This window comes from Arctopsyche grandis, chromosome 8 (assembly GCF_051622035.1).
Source record: "Arctopsyche grandis isolate Sample6627 chromosome 8, ASM5162203v2, whole genome shotgun sequence".
Classification (NCBI taxonomy): Eukaryota; Metazoa; Arthropoda; class Insecta; order Trichoptera; family Hydropsychidae; genus Arctopsyche; species Arctopsyche grandis.
The window spans coordinates 26,014,179-26,030,310 of record NC_135362.1 but is presented as its reverse complement, the minus strand read 5'-3'; the positions used below and the strand labels follow the sequence as shown (position 1 = coordinate 26,030,310).

General features: G+C 32.9%; 1 protein-coding gene across 1 annotated transcript in view; it reads right to left on the bottom strand.

Moving 5' to 3' along the window:
* The window catches only part of LOC143915909 (uncharacterized), a 120,440-nt gene that overhangs the window by 32,574 nt on the left and 71,734 nt on the right, over positions 1–16,132 (bottom strand). Inside the window, exons 5-6 of the mRNA XM_077436730.1 lie at positions 12,150–12,284; positions 1,740–1,831 (exon numbers count right to left, since the gene is read on the bottom strand). Coding sequence (XP_077292856.1) covers positions 1,740–1,831; positions 12,150–12,284 — 227 coding nt within the window. The remainder of the gene's footprint in view (positions 1–1,739; positions 1,832–12,149; positions 12,285–16,132) is intronic.

The window sequence follows — 16,132 nt, the reverse complement described above, 5'->3', positions numbered from 1 at the left end:
ACCGCCGTGGATTTCGATTTTTGTAAAGGTGTGCTTAGATTCTAATATATACATATATATCTTGCAACAATATTAAATAAACAAAAGAAGTCTATTAATGAATGTATTTTTCTAAAACTAGTTCCATTGCTGCTAAAATGTGATGCCCACAATCTAAATGCCAAGCCAGAATCTAAAATACTCGAAATTTTGCGTTGGTTATAAATTCAGAAATTCCAGTGTAAATCAGTCATTATAAACGTGGACAAATGAATGACATGACCAATATTCAATGCATTTTTTTTCAATGCTACATGGAAAGGCTTAGCGGGTAGTATTCTTGTTTACTTTGTATGTACATACATGTACGCCTATCGTTGTTTTTCGGGCCCATGGACATGTTGGCAAAACGCCGTTCGGCATTGGTCAGCATTCAAAGGGTTAATCAAATTAGTTATTAATTATTTTAAATCTAATATATAATTTTAATATATAATTTAAATCTAATATATACATTAAATATATATGTACATCTAATATATAATATATAATTTCGAAAGGGAATTTGTATGTAACATTGGTTGGTTGGTTCGTTCTTTGACGACACGTTCGATTTTTTTTCGATTCATACGCGCCGATTCGATTTTTTTCGATTCAAAGGATTCGAAGACCCCGGGGGCGAAGGTACCGAGGGCGAAGCCGCCTTCGCCCCGGGAGCGAAGGCTTCGGGGGCGCAGGCGCCGGATTCTGGTGTACATATAATTTCGAAAGAGATAGTATATATGTCTGTGTGTTCGTGACAGTCAATTTAATAAAAAAAAACATATTAGTATTCAAATAAATTTATAAAAAATAAAACCATTCAAATAAATTTAATAAAATGTTTACTATTAGATTTGACATGTTTAAGCGGTTTATATTACAAATACCGAGCGAAGCCGGGTAAAACCACTAGTCTTATATATGTATGTAAAATAATTAACCACTTCATCGCCGTGCGCCTACCAGTGGGCACTTAAGCTAGGTTCGAAATCGCCACGCGCATGCCCGTATGCAAGTAATACCCCAACACCTTAAATTAAACTAAATTATTTTTTTTTCTTTGTAGTTCAGCATAGAATGGTTATTAAAACTAATAAATAAAAATAGTTTCAATAGAGGTGTCTACAAAACCGAGCAGCCATGAATTATTTGAAAAGATAAACTTATATATGTAAAAGTATGTAGAAAACAATAAAAATTAGCAATTGAAAATCAGAAAGAAACATAGTTAACACATTAAGCCTCGAATAAATCCGGTCAGACTATTTCGAGCGCACTCTATGTAATCACGAGCACAGCTAATTGTCAAATTATCATCGCTAATTCCAGATTTGCGAGAGCCGAGCGGGTTAAACAAACGCGCGACGGGTTAAATCTGCGAATAACCCCTTCCCACCCACACTCACCGGCGATAAATTAACACGGCGCCGGGTCCGATACGAGAGCGAGAATTACCATATTTTAAATTTAGCACATAAGCCTCTCTGCGAACATCCAAATATCGCAACGAGAGGTAACCGGCGAAAATTAGCCATTGAAAAACCTCATCGTTCCAACAACACGTCATAAGCATTCAAACACGTCGTAATGGGAATTTATTTTTCCCTTCATATTTTTCAAAAATCCTTTGAAGTCAAAGAAAAAAATAACTGAAGTCTGAACGTCTGGTTTTATCGAGCGAAGCAACATTAGTATAAAACAGGTACTTTAGGACTCACCTCAGATGGTTCCTTGGCACGTTGTGAATATCCTTGTAGACCATTTGGAGTCTGACGGTCTCAGAATGGCAATCACTTTTGATGGTCCACGCCTGGGGACAAAAGACGTAGACATTAAACCACATTTGCTAGAATGTAAGCATTGCAAAAAGTGTTAGCCTTTTTTACTCTCGAGACAGAGACGAGGTGAACTTTTTATTGAAAATAGCAAAAGCACACACAGACATGGAAAAAAATACGAAAGAAGCACACCACTTACATATGTACATGAACCAAAAGATCGTAAAACCTTTGCGTGTTAAAAAGTTTCAAAATGTACGAGACACTTCGAACTATTATGAATGTGTACTATTTTTTTTATATACATACATAGATATATACCAGGAAGGCTTGACAGGAAGATCCCAATGCGCCTTCCTGGACAATTAATTACAAACAATGCAGCATTTATTATTCCATAAATCATTGTATTTCCAGAAGCTGAAGAACATGAAATAATAATTAATAAATTAATTAATTACATAATTAATCCATTGAGACATCTATGGATTTAGATTTTATACATAATTTTCACAAATTATACACCCAATAAATACAGAAGATTTGTGACAACAGGAAAGATGATTTTTTGCCAATTTTAAGGAACCGTTTCAACAATGATCAGATAAAATTGGCAAACTCTGATAATAAACGATCGATTTGGAGTCATAAAAACCTCCAAATCTAACCAGCAGTAAAGCGGATCGAGCCCACTGATCACTTGGTGCTAAACATACACGCTACCATTAAGCCACACTGCTGGCTAATGGTAGCGTATATGAATGAATTCGACTACAAATACGGTAGATTTTCGATTATCCGACCTTAGCGGGATCAATGATGCAGTTGTATAGCTGAACTTTCGGATAATGCGGAAAATAAGGCTATAAAATCTGGTTTAAGCCGAGGAAATCCAAATAAAGATCGCATAAGTTTAAATACACACCAAGTACTTTATTTTGTTTATACGTTGAAGTTTTGGCTCGGGATGCTGGAGTTTGAATAAATATGATTTATGTTTGAGATTAGCTAATTTACATGAAATACACATATCTGGCTTGAAAGAGAAATTTACATGTATAGGGAGGGATCTTTATTATCTTCTCCTGCTCAATAAAGTTCAAAGGAGGAGGTTGCTTCTTAGATTTTACATTGGAAGACATGAGTGATATCCTTTCCAATATATTCTTCCATATGTTTTATAATTTTTTGAACCATCAATTGAAGATCAACCCAGTTTGCTCAACAAAGTAAAATTAAGGAGGTTGGCTTTGAGATTCTGTACTGAGAAGAAAAATGAATGAACCATTTCCAACATACATATTTCATGATTTTTTGAACCACTAGTTGAACGTCATCCAAGCTTTCCTCAACTTATCTTTCTGATAAATAAAATTCAAATGACTGTATTTGACGATCTGGAAAGAGTTTTGATTGACATCCTTTTCAACATACCTACATACATACATATATATGTAGGTATATTGCTTCCTATTTTTTACAACTGTTATTGTCTTTTTAGATCATTAATTAGCCTAGCCTCTTCACCTATGGCCAATTTCGTGCATACGTATGAAACATAAATGTGTTATTTTATTTTTGATAATTAAATTCAAAGAAAAGTGACTAATGAGGGTAGGTGGCCAATTTGGTAGGAACAGTTACAACAATGAAATCAGATAAATTGGGAAAATCTGATAGGTAACGATCGATCTGTAGTCACATACCCAAGGTCTGGTCAACAGCACTGAACCAGGGATCATGCCTGTGACCCTTCAGCTGTTAGCATTATTTATTTTATTTCAATCAAACATGTACATACATACACTCTCCTTTACAGATCACTCCAATGCGAAGAGTGTATTAATACAGATATAATGCAATAATATAAACAATACAAGCATTTTGTATAATGCGAATTCACACAAACATCATCTATGGAGAGATTTTTGCAGCATTTTATTACTTCAAGACGATAAATAACTTGAAATTTAGAAGAGAGATTGGAAAGGAAATGCCAATTTACAGTTAACATTTCAATGAAAATCAGAAAAATTGGCAAACTCTGATAGGAAACGATCGACCTGGAGTCACAAACCAAGGTCTGGCCAACAGCTACAGAAAACATAATACTGATAATAGAACTGTTCGACACTACAAATGGTTTAGAGACGAGATATGACTTTTCTTATAGATCTATGCCCAATAAACACAAATCTGGTAATAAAAATGTTGATTGGCTCGAGATTCGGAGATATGTGTGTTTTTTAAATCACGCAATTTTTCTATATCTTGGTGTTGTTCGTTCGATGTCTCAAAATATGTCGATTCTTGTTCAAAATGAATATATCGGGTTTTTTATCTTCCATTTGTAGTACTTTTCAGCTTTCAAATCACCCAAAGTAGTCGTCCAGTTCAAATGAAAAGTCAAAAGTACGTATTTTCACTTGGGATTTTTTCCCACTGTGAATACTATTTTATATAGAAACATGTTTATTGGGATAGTGTTCTGGCCACACTATTTTTTGTTTTCGCTTAAAAGGTTTCATTGGAAGTGTGCTGAACTTTAAAACCGTACAATTGCGAGCACAAAGCTCGTACTAGTATTTACTCGTATTTACACGAATCTGAATTGAATTAATAGGGATAATATATTAAATTATCTTTATATGGGAATTAAATAAAACTCCACTTAGAAAAATCATATTTCGACTATTATTGTGGATTAATAATAACATTTTTATTTTATCGAGGTAAGCCAGTTATCAATAGAATATCATTTGTCTAACAGTATAACCACTCAGCTATGTTGCTGGTTTCGTTATTACCAATACTATTTTCTAGTAATATGCATGTAGGATTTAGTTTTGAACGTGCCTAGCGTGTGTTAATCGAATGTGTATAGTACAGAGCGTGTAATAGCGAAATAAAAAATAAATTAATAGAATTTGCCTTAAGTATTCGATACATTAAATTAATAGCTATCAACCATATCCACTCTTAATTAATAAATGGAGACGTTAAGTTTATGGTCTTTCAATATATCAGCAAGAAAAAAATACTTACATGTTTCTTGGAAAACACGCTATCACGTTGGTAATTACCGGTCAGGCGAGATCATCGATCACGAACGCCATTAAAACCCAGGAAAAATTATCGACGGAAACTTGGCCACAGACGCAATAAAAGATGAGAAAATTTCACCGGTCGTAAAGAAAAGTGTGTGTCATCTGCCGTGACCTGTCCCATTATCAATCATAGCTCGGCAGGTCAGACAAAATTGGACGATTATTGCATTCTTGCCGGAAATGGAACACTTAATTGAACGTCATGCACGTCAGAGGACGATTTTATACGAGGAAAATTCCGCCCGGAAAATTACTGTGCTATTTTCTTTATGCGGCGAGCACACACGAGCAAGCGAACAATCTAAAAGTGCCTATGAAATGTGAAGTTCAGACCGCAACACCAAAAAGAGATACAAGAAGTTATGCGAGGAATGTCATATGTAGCTGCTGCCACCAGATAATCGTTTTTATTAACTCGAAGCTAACCATCTGATAAATTAAAGATTTTTTCCTATTGATTAGTAGCCCTTTTTGAAAATTTATTCTTTACTTTGCGCATGCAAATGTTTTTTTTCTTTAACTTAATTTATATACCATATTTCATACAATATTCATGACGGAGACAATTGCTTATTTCAATTTTAGCTAAACTCCGTTTATCGAAAAGATAAAAGCGATTTAAAAAGTGAAAAAGGTTCAAAATCAGATTTTTACAAATAGAAGGTACAAATTTTTGTCAGGCAGAAATTTCATAGAACTAACAGAGTGAAGCAAATAAAAATTAATTATATTATAAAAAAAGTTTTTTAAAAACATACCTCTTCTATAATTTGTATATAACATTATTATTTTGAATAAAAATACCAATAATTTTATTTTACTACCGCCATATACATATGCTTAAAACTAAAAACTGGATTAATATCAGGCACTTTTCAGAATTCAAATTCCAAACGCGTCTAAAATGATATTTTTTTCTCCATCGTAATGGTGGAGGATACATTTACTGATATTGATGAACAAAATAAGCAATATGGCAAAGTATGAAAACGATCGGATAAGAGGCAAATTTTTTCCTGAATTGTAATCGTAAGTGAAGTATAAAAAATTGAGGTATGTAAAAATTGAACTATGTATTTCAAAGCAATTTGTATTCTCCGGCCTAAGCTAGAATACCATTAGATTGTTTAGCAAATTTAGTGGTTCTATTATTTTTATTTTTATTTTTACATATACCAGGAAGGCCTAACATATAAACCCCAATGCGCCTTCCTAGCTAATTACAAACATCGATATTTTTGGAATAATTTTAACAAAACATCATAAAGTCATATATGGATAAATTTTGACAAATTTTTGATAAACTTACATTTCGGTGCATTTTTAAAAATTTAAATTGTCAAATTTTGATATGTTAAAAAACTCGAAAATTTGCGAGACATTTATGTACAAATTTGCAGCATTTTTATACGAATCAGCGAAATTTGAGATTCCGAAAACTTGAAAATTACGAAAAATGGGTAAAGGTTGCCAATTTGTTGGAAACCGTTTTAATGAAAATCAGGTAAATTGGCAAACTATGATAAGAAACGATCGACCTGAAGTCACCAACCAAGGTCTGGTCAGCAGCAACCACAGGGACTCGAACCCGTAAACACTGTGTTCGAAAGCATTACATGCTAACCTCTAGTCCAAGCTGCTGGTTACTTATAAGCCCCCCGCGAAAAATTATGAACTTCCTATATGAGGATATGTAAAATATACATATAGATGTAGGATCTGGTTGTCAGGAGATATAGGCGGTAGAGTAAAATGAGCCTCGTTATTGGTTATTCTTTGGAGCGCCGCAATGAACTAATTCTTTCGCGGCGTTACATGGTACAAGATGACAACATTCTTCAACTCATGCATGCCAATATAATCATTCATTCATTATTCTAGGTTAGCAAACTAAATTCCAATGTGTTTATGTAGGAAAAAAAATTGCATATGCAATTTTTTGTTTGAATTCATTCGTATTATAATATGGAATTGGATAACATTGGATGAAAATATCGATGTTTGTATTGGAATGGAATGAGAGGCAAATACTACGAAAATTTGTTGTTTTTTTATCATTCACCCTTTGTCCCCCCCAGGGGATGAAAATGGACATTCAATAGCCATTTAGACCTTTCCCTTTATACATACGTACCTATGTATGTCATATAATAAAAATGCAATATATTCAAATCGAGAGAGTTTGCCTATACGAGCCTGAAAAGAACCAAATCCAATTTTATCCATTGAATTTCGTTCTACTGTTATATAAATACGTTTAAAAAACATAATATATTAATGTGTGAGGTTCGCCGATATGTTAAATAAAAATTGCTGCAAAAATGTCACTGTGGATAATGTTTGTATGAATTCGCATTGTATGAATGCTTGTATTGATTGTGTTGCTCGTATTGTATCTGTATTCATACACTCGTCGTTTGGAGTGATCTGTAAAGACGAGTGTACATCTTCGATTGAAATAAAAATAAAATAAAATATTAGATGACTTCTGGGCACACATGATAACTGAACGCAAGACAGATAGACACACAGACATACTGTGAATCGACTGCAAGAGTTACTGAAAGTGTTTTTATATTATATTGTCGTTACGTGAAAGTTATTTAAGACTCCATTTGGTTGATGTGCTCTCGCTGAAATTACACGTAACTCAACCTCTTAATATTAATCTGATCGGATGTGTGAGGTTAACTGAAAGCTTTCGGTGAAGTTCAAGAGCACTTTTCAAAGGATTTGCTTGTACGTTTACACACGTGGAAGAACTGTTAAGTAGAGATTTTCACGTTTAGAAGTAAAACTTCAACTTTTGACACGCCTGGAGCAATATCTTAAATGTGAAAACGCTAAGAACTATACATATGTATGTATTATATATGCGACACCCTTTATTAGACATAAAGAATGAAACAAATGGGGAAAAAAATTAAAACCACAGTCTGAGTCGTGTTTTTTAAAAGTACTGCTTTATATCAGGAGTCACCAGACTTTTTAGGAAATAGGCTAGACTTTCGGAATTTTCCAAAATGTATAGAGGGCCAGATTGAAATAATTTTATTGGAATTCGGTGTGAACAAATTTTCACAAGTGTAATAATTTTGCACAAGGAATTTATACCTATAGACGATCCGATGTAGAATGACACTTACGAGAGCCGAGCATGCTGTTACATTCGTGCAATGTGTTGTTACATTTGAAAGGACGTAAAATAATTTCTTCATTTTTTTAAAATTATTCCTTATTTAACTATGTATATAATATTATTATAATATAATTCAATACAAGGTCTTTAATAATATTACTGAAAGTTTAGCTGTCCATATCATGACGTTGACAATTATTTTTATCATCTAAAAAATATAAATTTCCATTAATATAATATATATATATATATATATATATATATATATATATATATATATATATATATATATATATATATATATATTCACAAATAAATCAATAATATTGTTACGTACGCCGCGGATTGAGCGAATTGCACTTAGACCAACGGATATCTGTTATCGGATTAACTAAGTGCTTGCACTTACTTCCAAGGATTATATCTGGACTCTAAGTGCATTTAGGCTAAACAATGACCGTTATTAGGCCTTTCTCAGAATCGGTACGGGGAGACCCAATGTCGTGGAAATACATATCCGAATACGTGACTATACAACAGGTAAACAGATTAGACGTCCTGAGAGATCTACCAGATATCATGTCATTCTGGACTGAGCACTGCCAGTGCGTGTATCTCCTTAATCATCAATAAATGCTGTGAAACGACTGTTGGCCTTTTACTTGGATCCTCCACCCACCCCTACGCAACAATATCAACAACTTACGTATTTTATATTATAATTTTATTAATGTAAATATTTCAAAATACAAAACACGAACTCAAAACTAACCAAAAATAAAAGTAAAATCCTACCAACCGCTATACGCACGAACAATGTTGTATTTATTGACCAAAATGCCATACGAAACTGAAACGAAATGTAATTGGCCATCGCGGGTCGAGTGGGGGGGTGAATGCGATATGATGTACATTTTACGTAAGTCTCATGCTAGATCGGTTCGACTATGATGTGTATAATATAAAAATTCTGTGAAAACTATTTTCACTGCCACCAGCCCATTAAAATTTGTGAAAATCGTGATTTTACTGATTTTTGATTTTTCTAATTTAAACACCGCTTTAGTAGTTTTTTTTTGTATTTTTACTTAAAATCACTATCTTTATTATATACAATAAATATCAAGAAGATTAATATAATTTAAAAGGTCAAAATAAAATAATGAAATATTGTTTAAAAAAAATACTACTTCCGGTTTACGAATTCTAACCAAAACCTTATCAGCTCTAAGTTAGTACATAAATAATATAAATACTTTTTATTCACTCTTATATAAGCCCACTTTTGAGGTCAATGAAGTCAACCCTCTACATGAGGTCACCACTCCCCCCAACGAATACAGTCTGAGAAACCCTTTCGTCGGAGAACGAGACGGTTGTCCAGCAATATACATAGTATTAGAATCCTTACCATATACCTAAACGGGGTAATTTGATTTTAAAAAATCTTACGTGGGATGTTTTTTCAAATTGTTCAGGTATGAAAAAAATCTGAAATTTTATCCGGCGTAGGTTTGGGACCCCTGCTTTAGATACACAGCAGCTGCCAAACAAATTCAGTCGTTATTGTGGACTTGATTGAAATTGACACTGCAAGCTAGCTAGTGATGGGTTATTGAGGGATTAACCTGTCTTACTACGTATGTATGTATTATGTATGTATGTATGTACATACAATATGAATCATGTAGTGGACAGTTGCCTTCAGTGGAACTATCAGTGGAAAATTTTATACATTTTAAATACATTTTGTTAATCTAATATATAATTTCGAAAGAGACTTTGTATATATGCATATATGTATATAACATTGGTCGGTTGATTTTTTTTTCGATTCATAAGCGCCGATTATTTTTTTTTCTATTTAAAGAATTCGAAATGTGAAGGCGCTGGGGGGGGGGGGGGGCGCTGGATTCTGGTATATACATATATATATATATATATAATTTCGAAAGAGACTTAGTATATGTATATATGTTTGTTTGTTCGTGACAATCAATTTAATAAAAAAAAACAAATGAGTATTCAAATAAATTTACATAAAATAAAACTATTCAAATAAATTTATTAAAATGTTTACTATTGGATTAGTCATATTTAAGCGGTTTATATTACAAATACCGAGCGAAGCCGGGGAAAACTACTAGTCTATATACATATATAAAATTGAATGTCTGTGTGTGTCTTGAATAAGCTCCTAAACCACTGAACCGATTACGGTGGAACTTTCAGGATTTTTTGTATGCGTGTCCGGAAAGATTACTGTGAAAAAAAAACCTCTTAATATTAATATTCATAATTACGATTTTACTGACGCGAAAGTAAAGCTATCCCGCCTTCAACGCATCACGTCGCGAGTGTGACAATAATCGCGCCACGCCTACCTCGCACTTGAATGTACACCATTCAAGGCTGTACCCCAAACACACAGTGGATAGTCCACGTCAACAAATATATCTATGTCTGTGGAACGGGAACGAGAACGGGAACGGGAATTGCACGCGTTATTCTGGCATTGCAACGCGTGCCGGGTTCAGCTAGTTGAAAATAAAGTGTATTATTAAATAATCTAATTTGATGTTTTTTTTATTTATTTCAAGCTTGTAAGGGCATTATGTTTTGCATATAATATACGAAATATTAAACGACACATATTCGATCGATCTAGACATTGGGTCGAGGGCTCGACAATTTGTACGATTGTTATCCTTAGGATTGAATATCACAGAACCGTTTCTAAGTGTAACGCGCATGAAGAAAACAGTTTCTTGGAAGTGAGTGTGTCTAATCATGTTACTGGAAACGTCAGCTTCAATATTCACTACCCACCTTACAATAATTGATTCCAAGAAATTCCTTTGAACTATTATCGATTTTACGCAATAGACGAAAATCCGTACAGGTAGAACACACCATAAATATGATTTATTTATTTTTTTAAAGTTTGGATCATTGTAGCATTACAGGAATTCCTAATGCGCCACGCCACAATGGTCAAAAATATAACAGAAAAGAAACAAAATAATAACTAAAGAAATGACAAAAATAACACATACATATACAAAACAACACAATTAACACAATCATAAAAATAATAAGCTATATAATAGCGGATAATAATAATAATTACAAATAATAAAAAAAACAACAAAGAAGGGAATGTCTAATAAAACGAAAGAAAAGAGAAAGGAAAATAAATATAGCATATGTATGTTACATACACAGACAAAAATACATTTACATATACATAATCATAAAAAACAATAGCAATTAATAATAGCAGGTAACATAAAAATATCAAATATAAAATATAACATATATTTTATTTTTTTAATTAATTCATTATTTATTCAATTAGTTTTAAAAATCATATTTTTTCTTTTGTTTTATTATATTAATATTGTGTTTTTTTGTTTTATTGTTATACATATGTATTATTTATTGTTCTATGTATTATTATTATGTATGTTCTATATTATAATTGTTCAATGGTCCTTGTGGCCGTATATAAAATAAAATAAATAAGGAATGTCTATAGCCAGGTCCAAAAAATAAGAACCAACTGCAAATACAAAACATCTCTGTGAGGCCCAAATTGAAGAGAGTAAATCAAAGTTCCATTCATAAATCACAATCAATCATGAAAGCAATGATGAGCGCAAACTACCAGACAAATAAGTTAGAATAATATCCGACAATTTACGCTCATTAAGGTGGAAAATATCACATTCAGTCTCGGCAGCAACGATTTCATTAAGAAGTCGAATAGCTCTTGGTATAGGAGCCATTCGAAAAAGAACAGTACGAGCAGGAGGTACAACCATCAAATGATGATGTCTACCACGCACATAATTATTAGGGACATAAAGTCCCAACTGTTCCAGCAACAACGGGCATGACGTATTACTACGAAGTAGTTGGAGAACAAAACGAATTAATGAGAAGTTTCTCCGAAGCTCATGGGAATTATACCCAAGCATGCCCAAAAGGAAAAGAGTATTATACACTAGTATTGTCCCCGTTGATGGAATCCATCACGTAAATTAAGTGACGGTTGAATATCTAAAGGTGTGTATTATAATAATAATAATGAGCCAAACTTACTTGCTTATCCCTATCATAGCACTGGGCTGCTGGTGGAGCAGCTGGAAGAGGACCAACTGCTCCAGCGCCACTGGCAACAGCGACTTCACAAACTGTATTGGCCATTTGCATATCTAGTTGCACTCTGACGACTCCCTGAAAATGAAAAACACACTAATATGAAAAATTTTTGTTTCAACCAAAACCTTTACAAATATGCAAAATTTCAGATCGATTGAAGGATGAGATACTAGTTAAACTAATTAAGAATGTAGAAATAAAGCTTATTGAAAATTTGATCGCAAAAAACATTTCAATAAAGATGGATGAATCAATTATAAGATATAGTGGTAATAATATGAAACTTATAGTATTGTAATAATATGAAACTTAAGACCTTCATTTATTTGTAGAATTTGGTGAGCTATATTCTTATGATAGAGGGGGTGGGGGGGGGGGGGCAAGAATTTTTTAAGGTAATTAAGTGTGGCATGACAAAAAAAGTATGGGAAACACTGCTTTAATATAAAAAAATATACAATATGCATAAAATGTATTATGAATGGTAAATAAGTTTTTGAACTTTTTTCTTATTATGCTGTAGACAATTACTTATAAATAAGATTCTATTTACAAGTTAATTATTTGAAAAATAGATAACGATCACTGGATCAGTATTTATTAACTAAAATTAAATATACTTAAGATGTTTTGTAATTTATATGAATAGTAAAAATTAGCCTCTTCTAGCCAGGTTCTTGTCAATGGAAGGTGAGGGGGGGGGGGGGGTTGTCAAGCAAAAAGCAAGATAATTTTCATATTTTATATATTAATTGATATAAAATTACTGCATATAAAAATAAGGGGAATACGTAATAAAAATATGCTATATACAAAATACGAATAAAGTAAACAATGAATACATAAAAAGTATGAAATTCACAGATCCGATCTTAGCGTCTTTATTGTATACATATCTAAATATCTTATAGCTTTCTGCACTAAAATATATCTTCAAATTTTACATCCCAATGCTATAAATAAATATGTTATAAATATTGATAGTTAATAAAGCAAGACCATTTATCCGATTTTCTTAATCCGCACATCGTATTTCTTAAATACATACATACGTTAATAGTAGAGGTAGGACCGGAAGCGTGCTGTTTCCAGGAAACAGGGCGTTTTGGGTCTATTTTCCAGGAAATAGACCAAATTACAAAGCTGGAGTGCAAAAAAAAGGTTCATCATAAAAATGAACAATGCACGGCGAACAATAAACAAAGAACGACAAGCTTCCGGTCCTACCTCTAGTTATCAGTCGTGAATTTTAGTAAAATGAGCGTAAATTCACATTCAATATTTAGTATTTTTATGATGCCACATTCATTGCAGTACATAATTGTGATAACAATTTATGAAATAAGTCAAACAGAAATAGTGTTTTTGGAACTGATAATTGGACTTGATGAATCTCGATCGTCTCATGTTGAAATATTTATAATTGCTTGTTTTACCATTTTTATCATTTCCACAAGAACTAAAATGGCATCATGTCTTTCAACCCAACGTGTTTTGACACATTTTTGTATTAAATGCGATTGTCTAACAGAAAGTAGATCTGTTTCAATAAAATTTTTAAAAACTCCTTGGCGATTCGGTGGTTTTAAAATATCATATATGCAAGCAACAATTCCAATACAATTTTGTATATCAATAAATGTGGAATTGTGCAAAAAACCTGCTGCCATCTTCACTACGCCACTGATCTCTCATCAACATTAACTACGTATATATTACATACATTAAGACACGAAATAACTGTTTATATGATCGGTCGCATTAGCCCAATTGAAATATTCCAGGTTGGGAATCGCTGGTCTACATTATGATGTAGTGATATAGAAGAAATATTGGAGTTTTTCAGCCGCGGTGGCTGGAGATAGATAGCGAGCTTTCGGCGGATGCGAGGATACACATTTTACAGCATTCGCGGTTATCCGGCTCGTAAATACTGCGTGATGATACTTGAGGGGTTGCACCAGATATGAAAGCGCTTCTGATGATAAACTAGACGTGAAAGGACTGTAACATATCGTATGGACGTGTAAACAGCTTTTATACTCGTTCATATTCGTATCAATGTATGTACCTTATGTACATATGAGTGTTCATTGTTCAGGGGTGTTAAAGTTGCATTATAATACATATTTTTATGAGATATTTTAACTATGAGCCAGATGTTACTTCCAGGATGTTAACGGAGAGAATATAATGGTAGCTTTGAGCTATATTCCTATACATACTTGATATTTTATTTTATTTTATATATACATATACCAAGAATGCCTTACAGGTAACCCCAATGCGCCTTCTTGGCCAATTACAAACAATGCAGCATTTTTATTATACAAGTCGCTGAATTACGAGAAACTGAAAAACTTAAAGAGACATCTATGAATTTTACATAAATTTTATTGCACATTAATCATACTGAAATAGTGGTGACATAGTAGGTAGGAAGGATTTTAGACAAAATTCGAAGAAATAGAACAAAAATTTGTTCATTTTATCGAGGTAAGCCAGTTATCAATAGAATTTTTGTTATTAATCCACAAGAATAGTCGAAATATGATGTTTCCAAGTGGAATTTTATTTAATTCTCATATAAAGACAATTTAATATATTATCCCTATTAATTCAATTCAGATTCGTGTAAATACGAGTAAATACTAGTACGATCTTTTAGCTCGCAATTTTACCGATTTAAAATTCAGCACACTTCCAATTAACCCTTTTCAACGAAAATAAAAAATAGTGTGGCCAGAAAATTATCCCAATAAATATGTTTCAATAGAAAAAACTTAATATAAAATAGTATTAACAGGGGAAAATAATCCCAAGTGAAAATACGTACTTTGGCTTTTGATTTGAACTGGACGACTACTTAGAGAGATTTGAAAGCTAAAAAGTACTACAAATGGAAGATAAAATACCCAACTATAGATTCCAATATTCATTTTGAACAGGAAATTAACTAAGTAGTGAGTAACAGATTTTGAGACATCGATCGAACAACAACAAGATATAGAAAAATCGCGCGATTTATATGTATATCATATGGAGATATACATATGTGTATTCGGAGATATACACATATGTATATCTCCGAATCTCGAGCCAATCAACATTTTTTATTACCAGATTCGTGTTTATTGGGCATAGATCTATAAGAAAAGTCATATTTCGTCTCTGAACCATTTTTCGTGTCGAACAGTTTAATCGGTGGTAAATATAATATAATATTAAAAAGCCGTGTATATAGAATGTACTAAAATATAGAATGTACTAAAATATAGAATGTACTAAATAATATTTTTCCTACTGCTGTTTACGTGCATTTTCCGTTATGTGCCGTTCCAGTATAAAAATACCTTAAATAGTTATTATAAAATATCAAAATTGAGTACAATATCATGGAAATTACGATAAAAAGGGGTGATCGACCGTTTCGGTCGATTGGCGAAAAATGTTGAACTTTAAATGTCGCCATTATGTATACAGTGTGTGCAAAAAACGAATATTCGGAAACGCCGATCGATACGACTAGACAACGATGGTTTGCGATCGCTATACCACTTGACTCGACCGGACGAAGGGGTACTCCACAAGTGGTATGCGGACAATACGGGCTGATAAAAGCCCCCGGTCCTCTACACGGGCATATTGTTTGGATTGTGCTATTTTAATCAAATCACATGACGTTTGAATGACCCTTTATATCAAGGTACGCTGCCGTTCATAATTTTGGGAGCAATGAATTTTTTGTAAGAAATTTTTTGTATGTTTAATTAAATGAAGATCTGACTACCGATAAACTGTTGCCAATTACTGCAGAGGATGGACCCAGTACTTTGCAGCTCAACTAGCTCAAACAGAGACAATGTCGGCAACACGTTGAGTATTTTTATTACACCGGAGAGCAACAAGTGCAATATACCGCA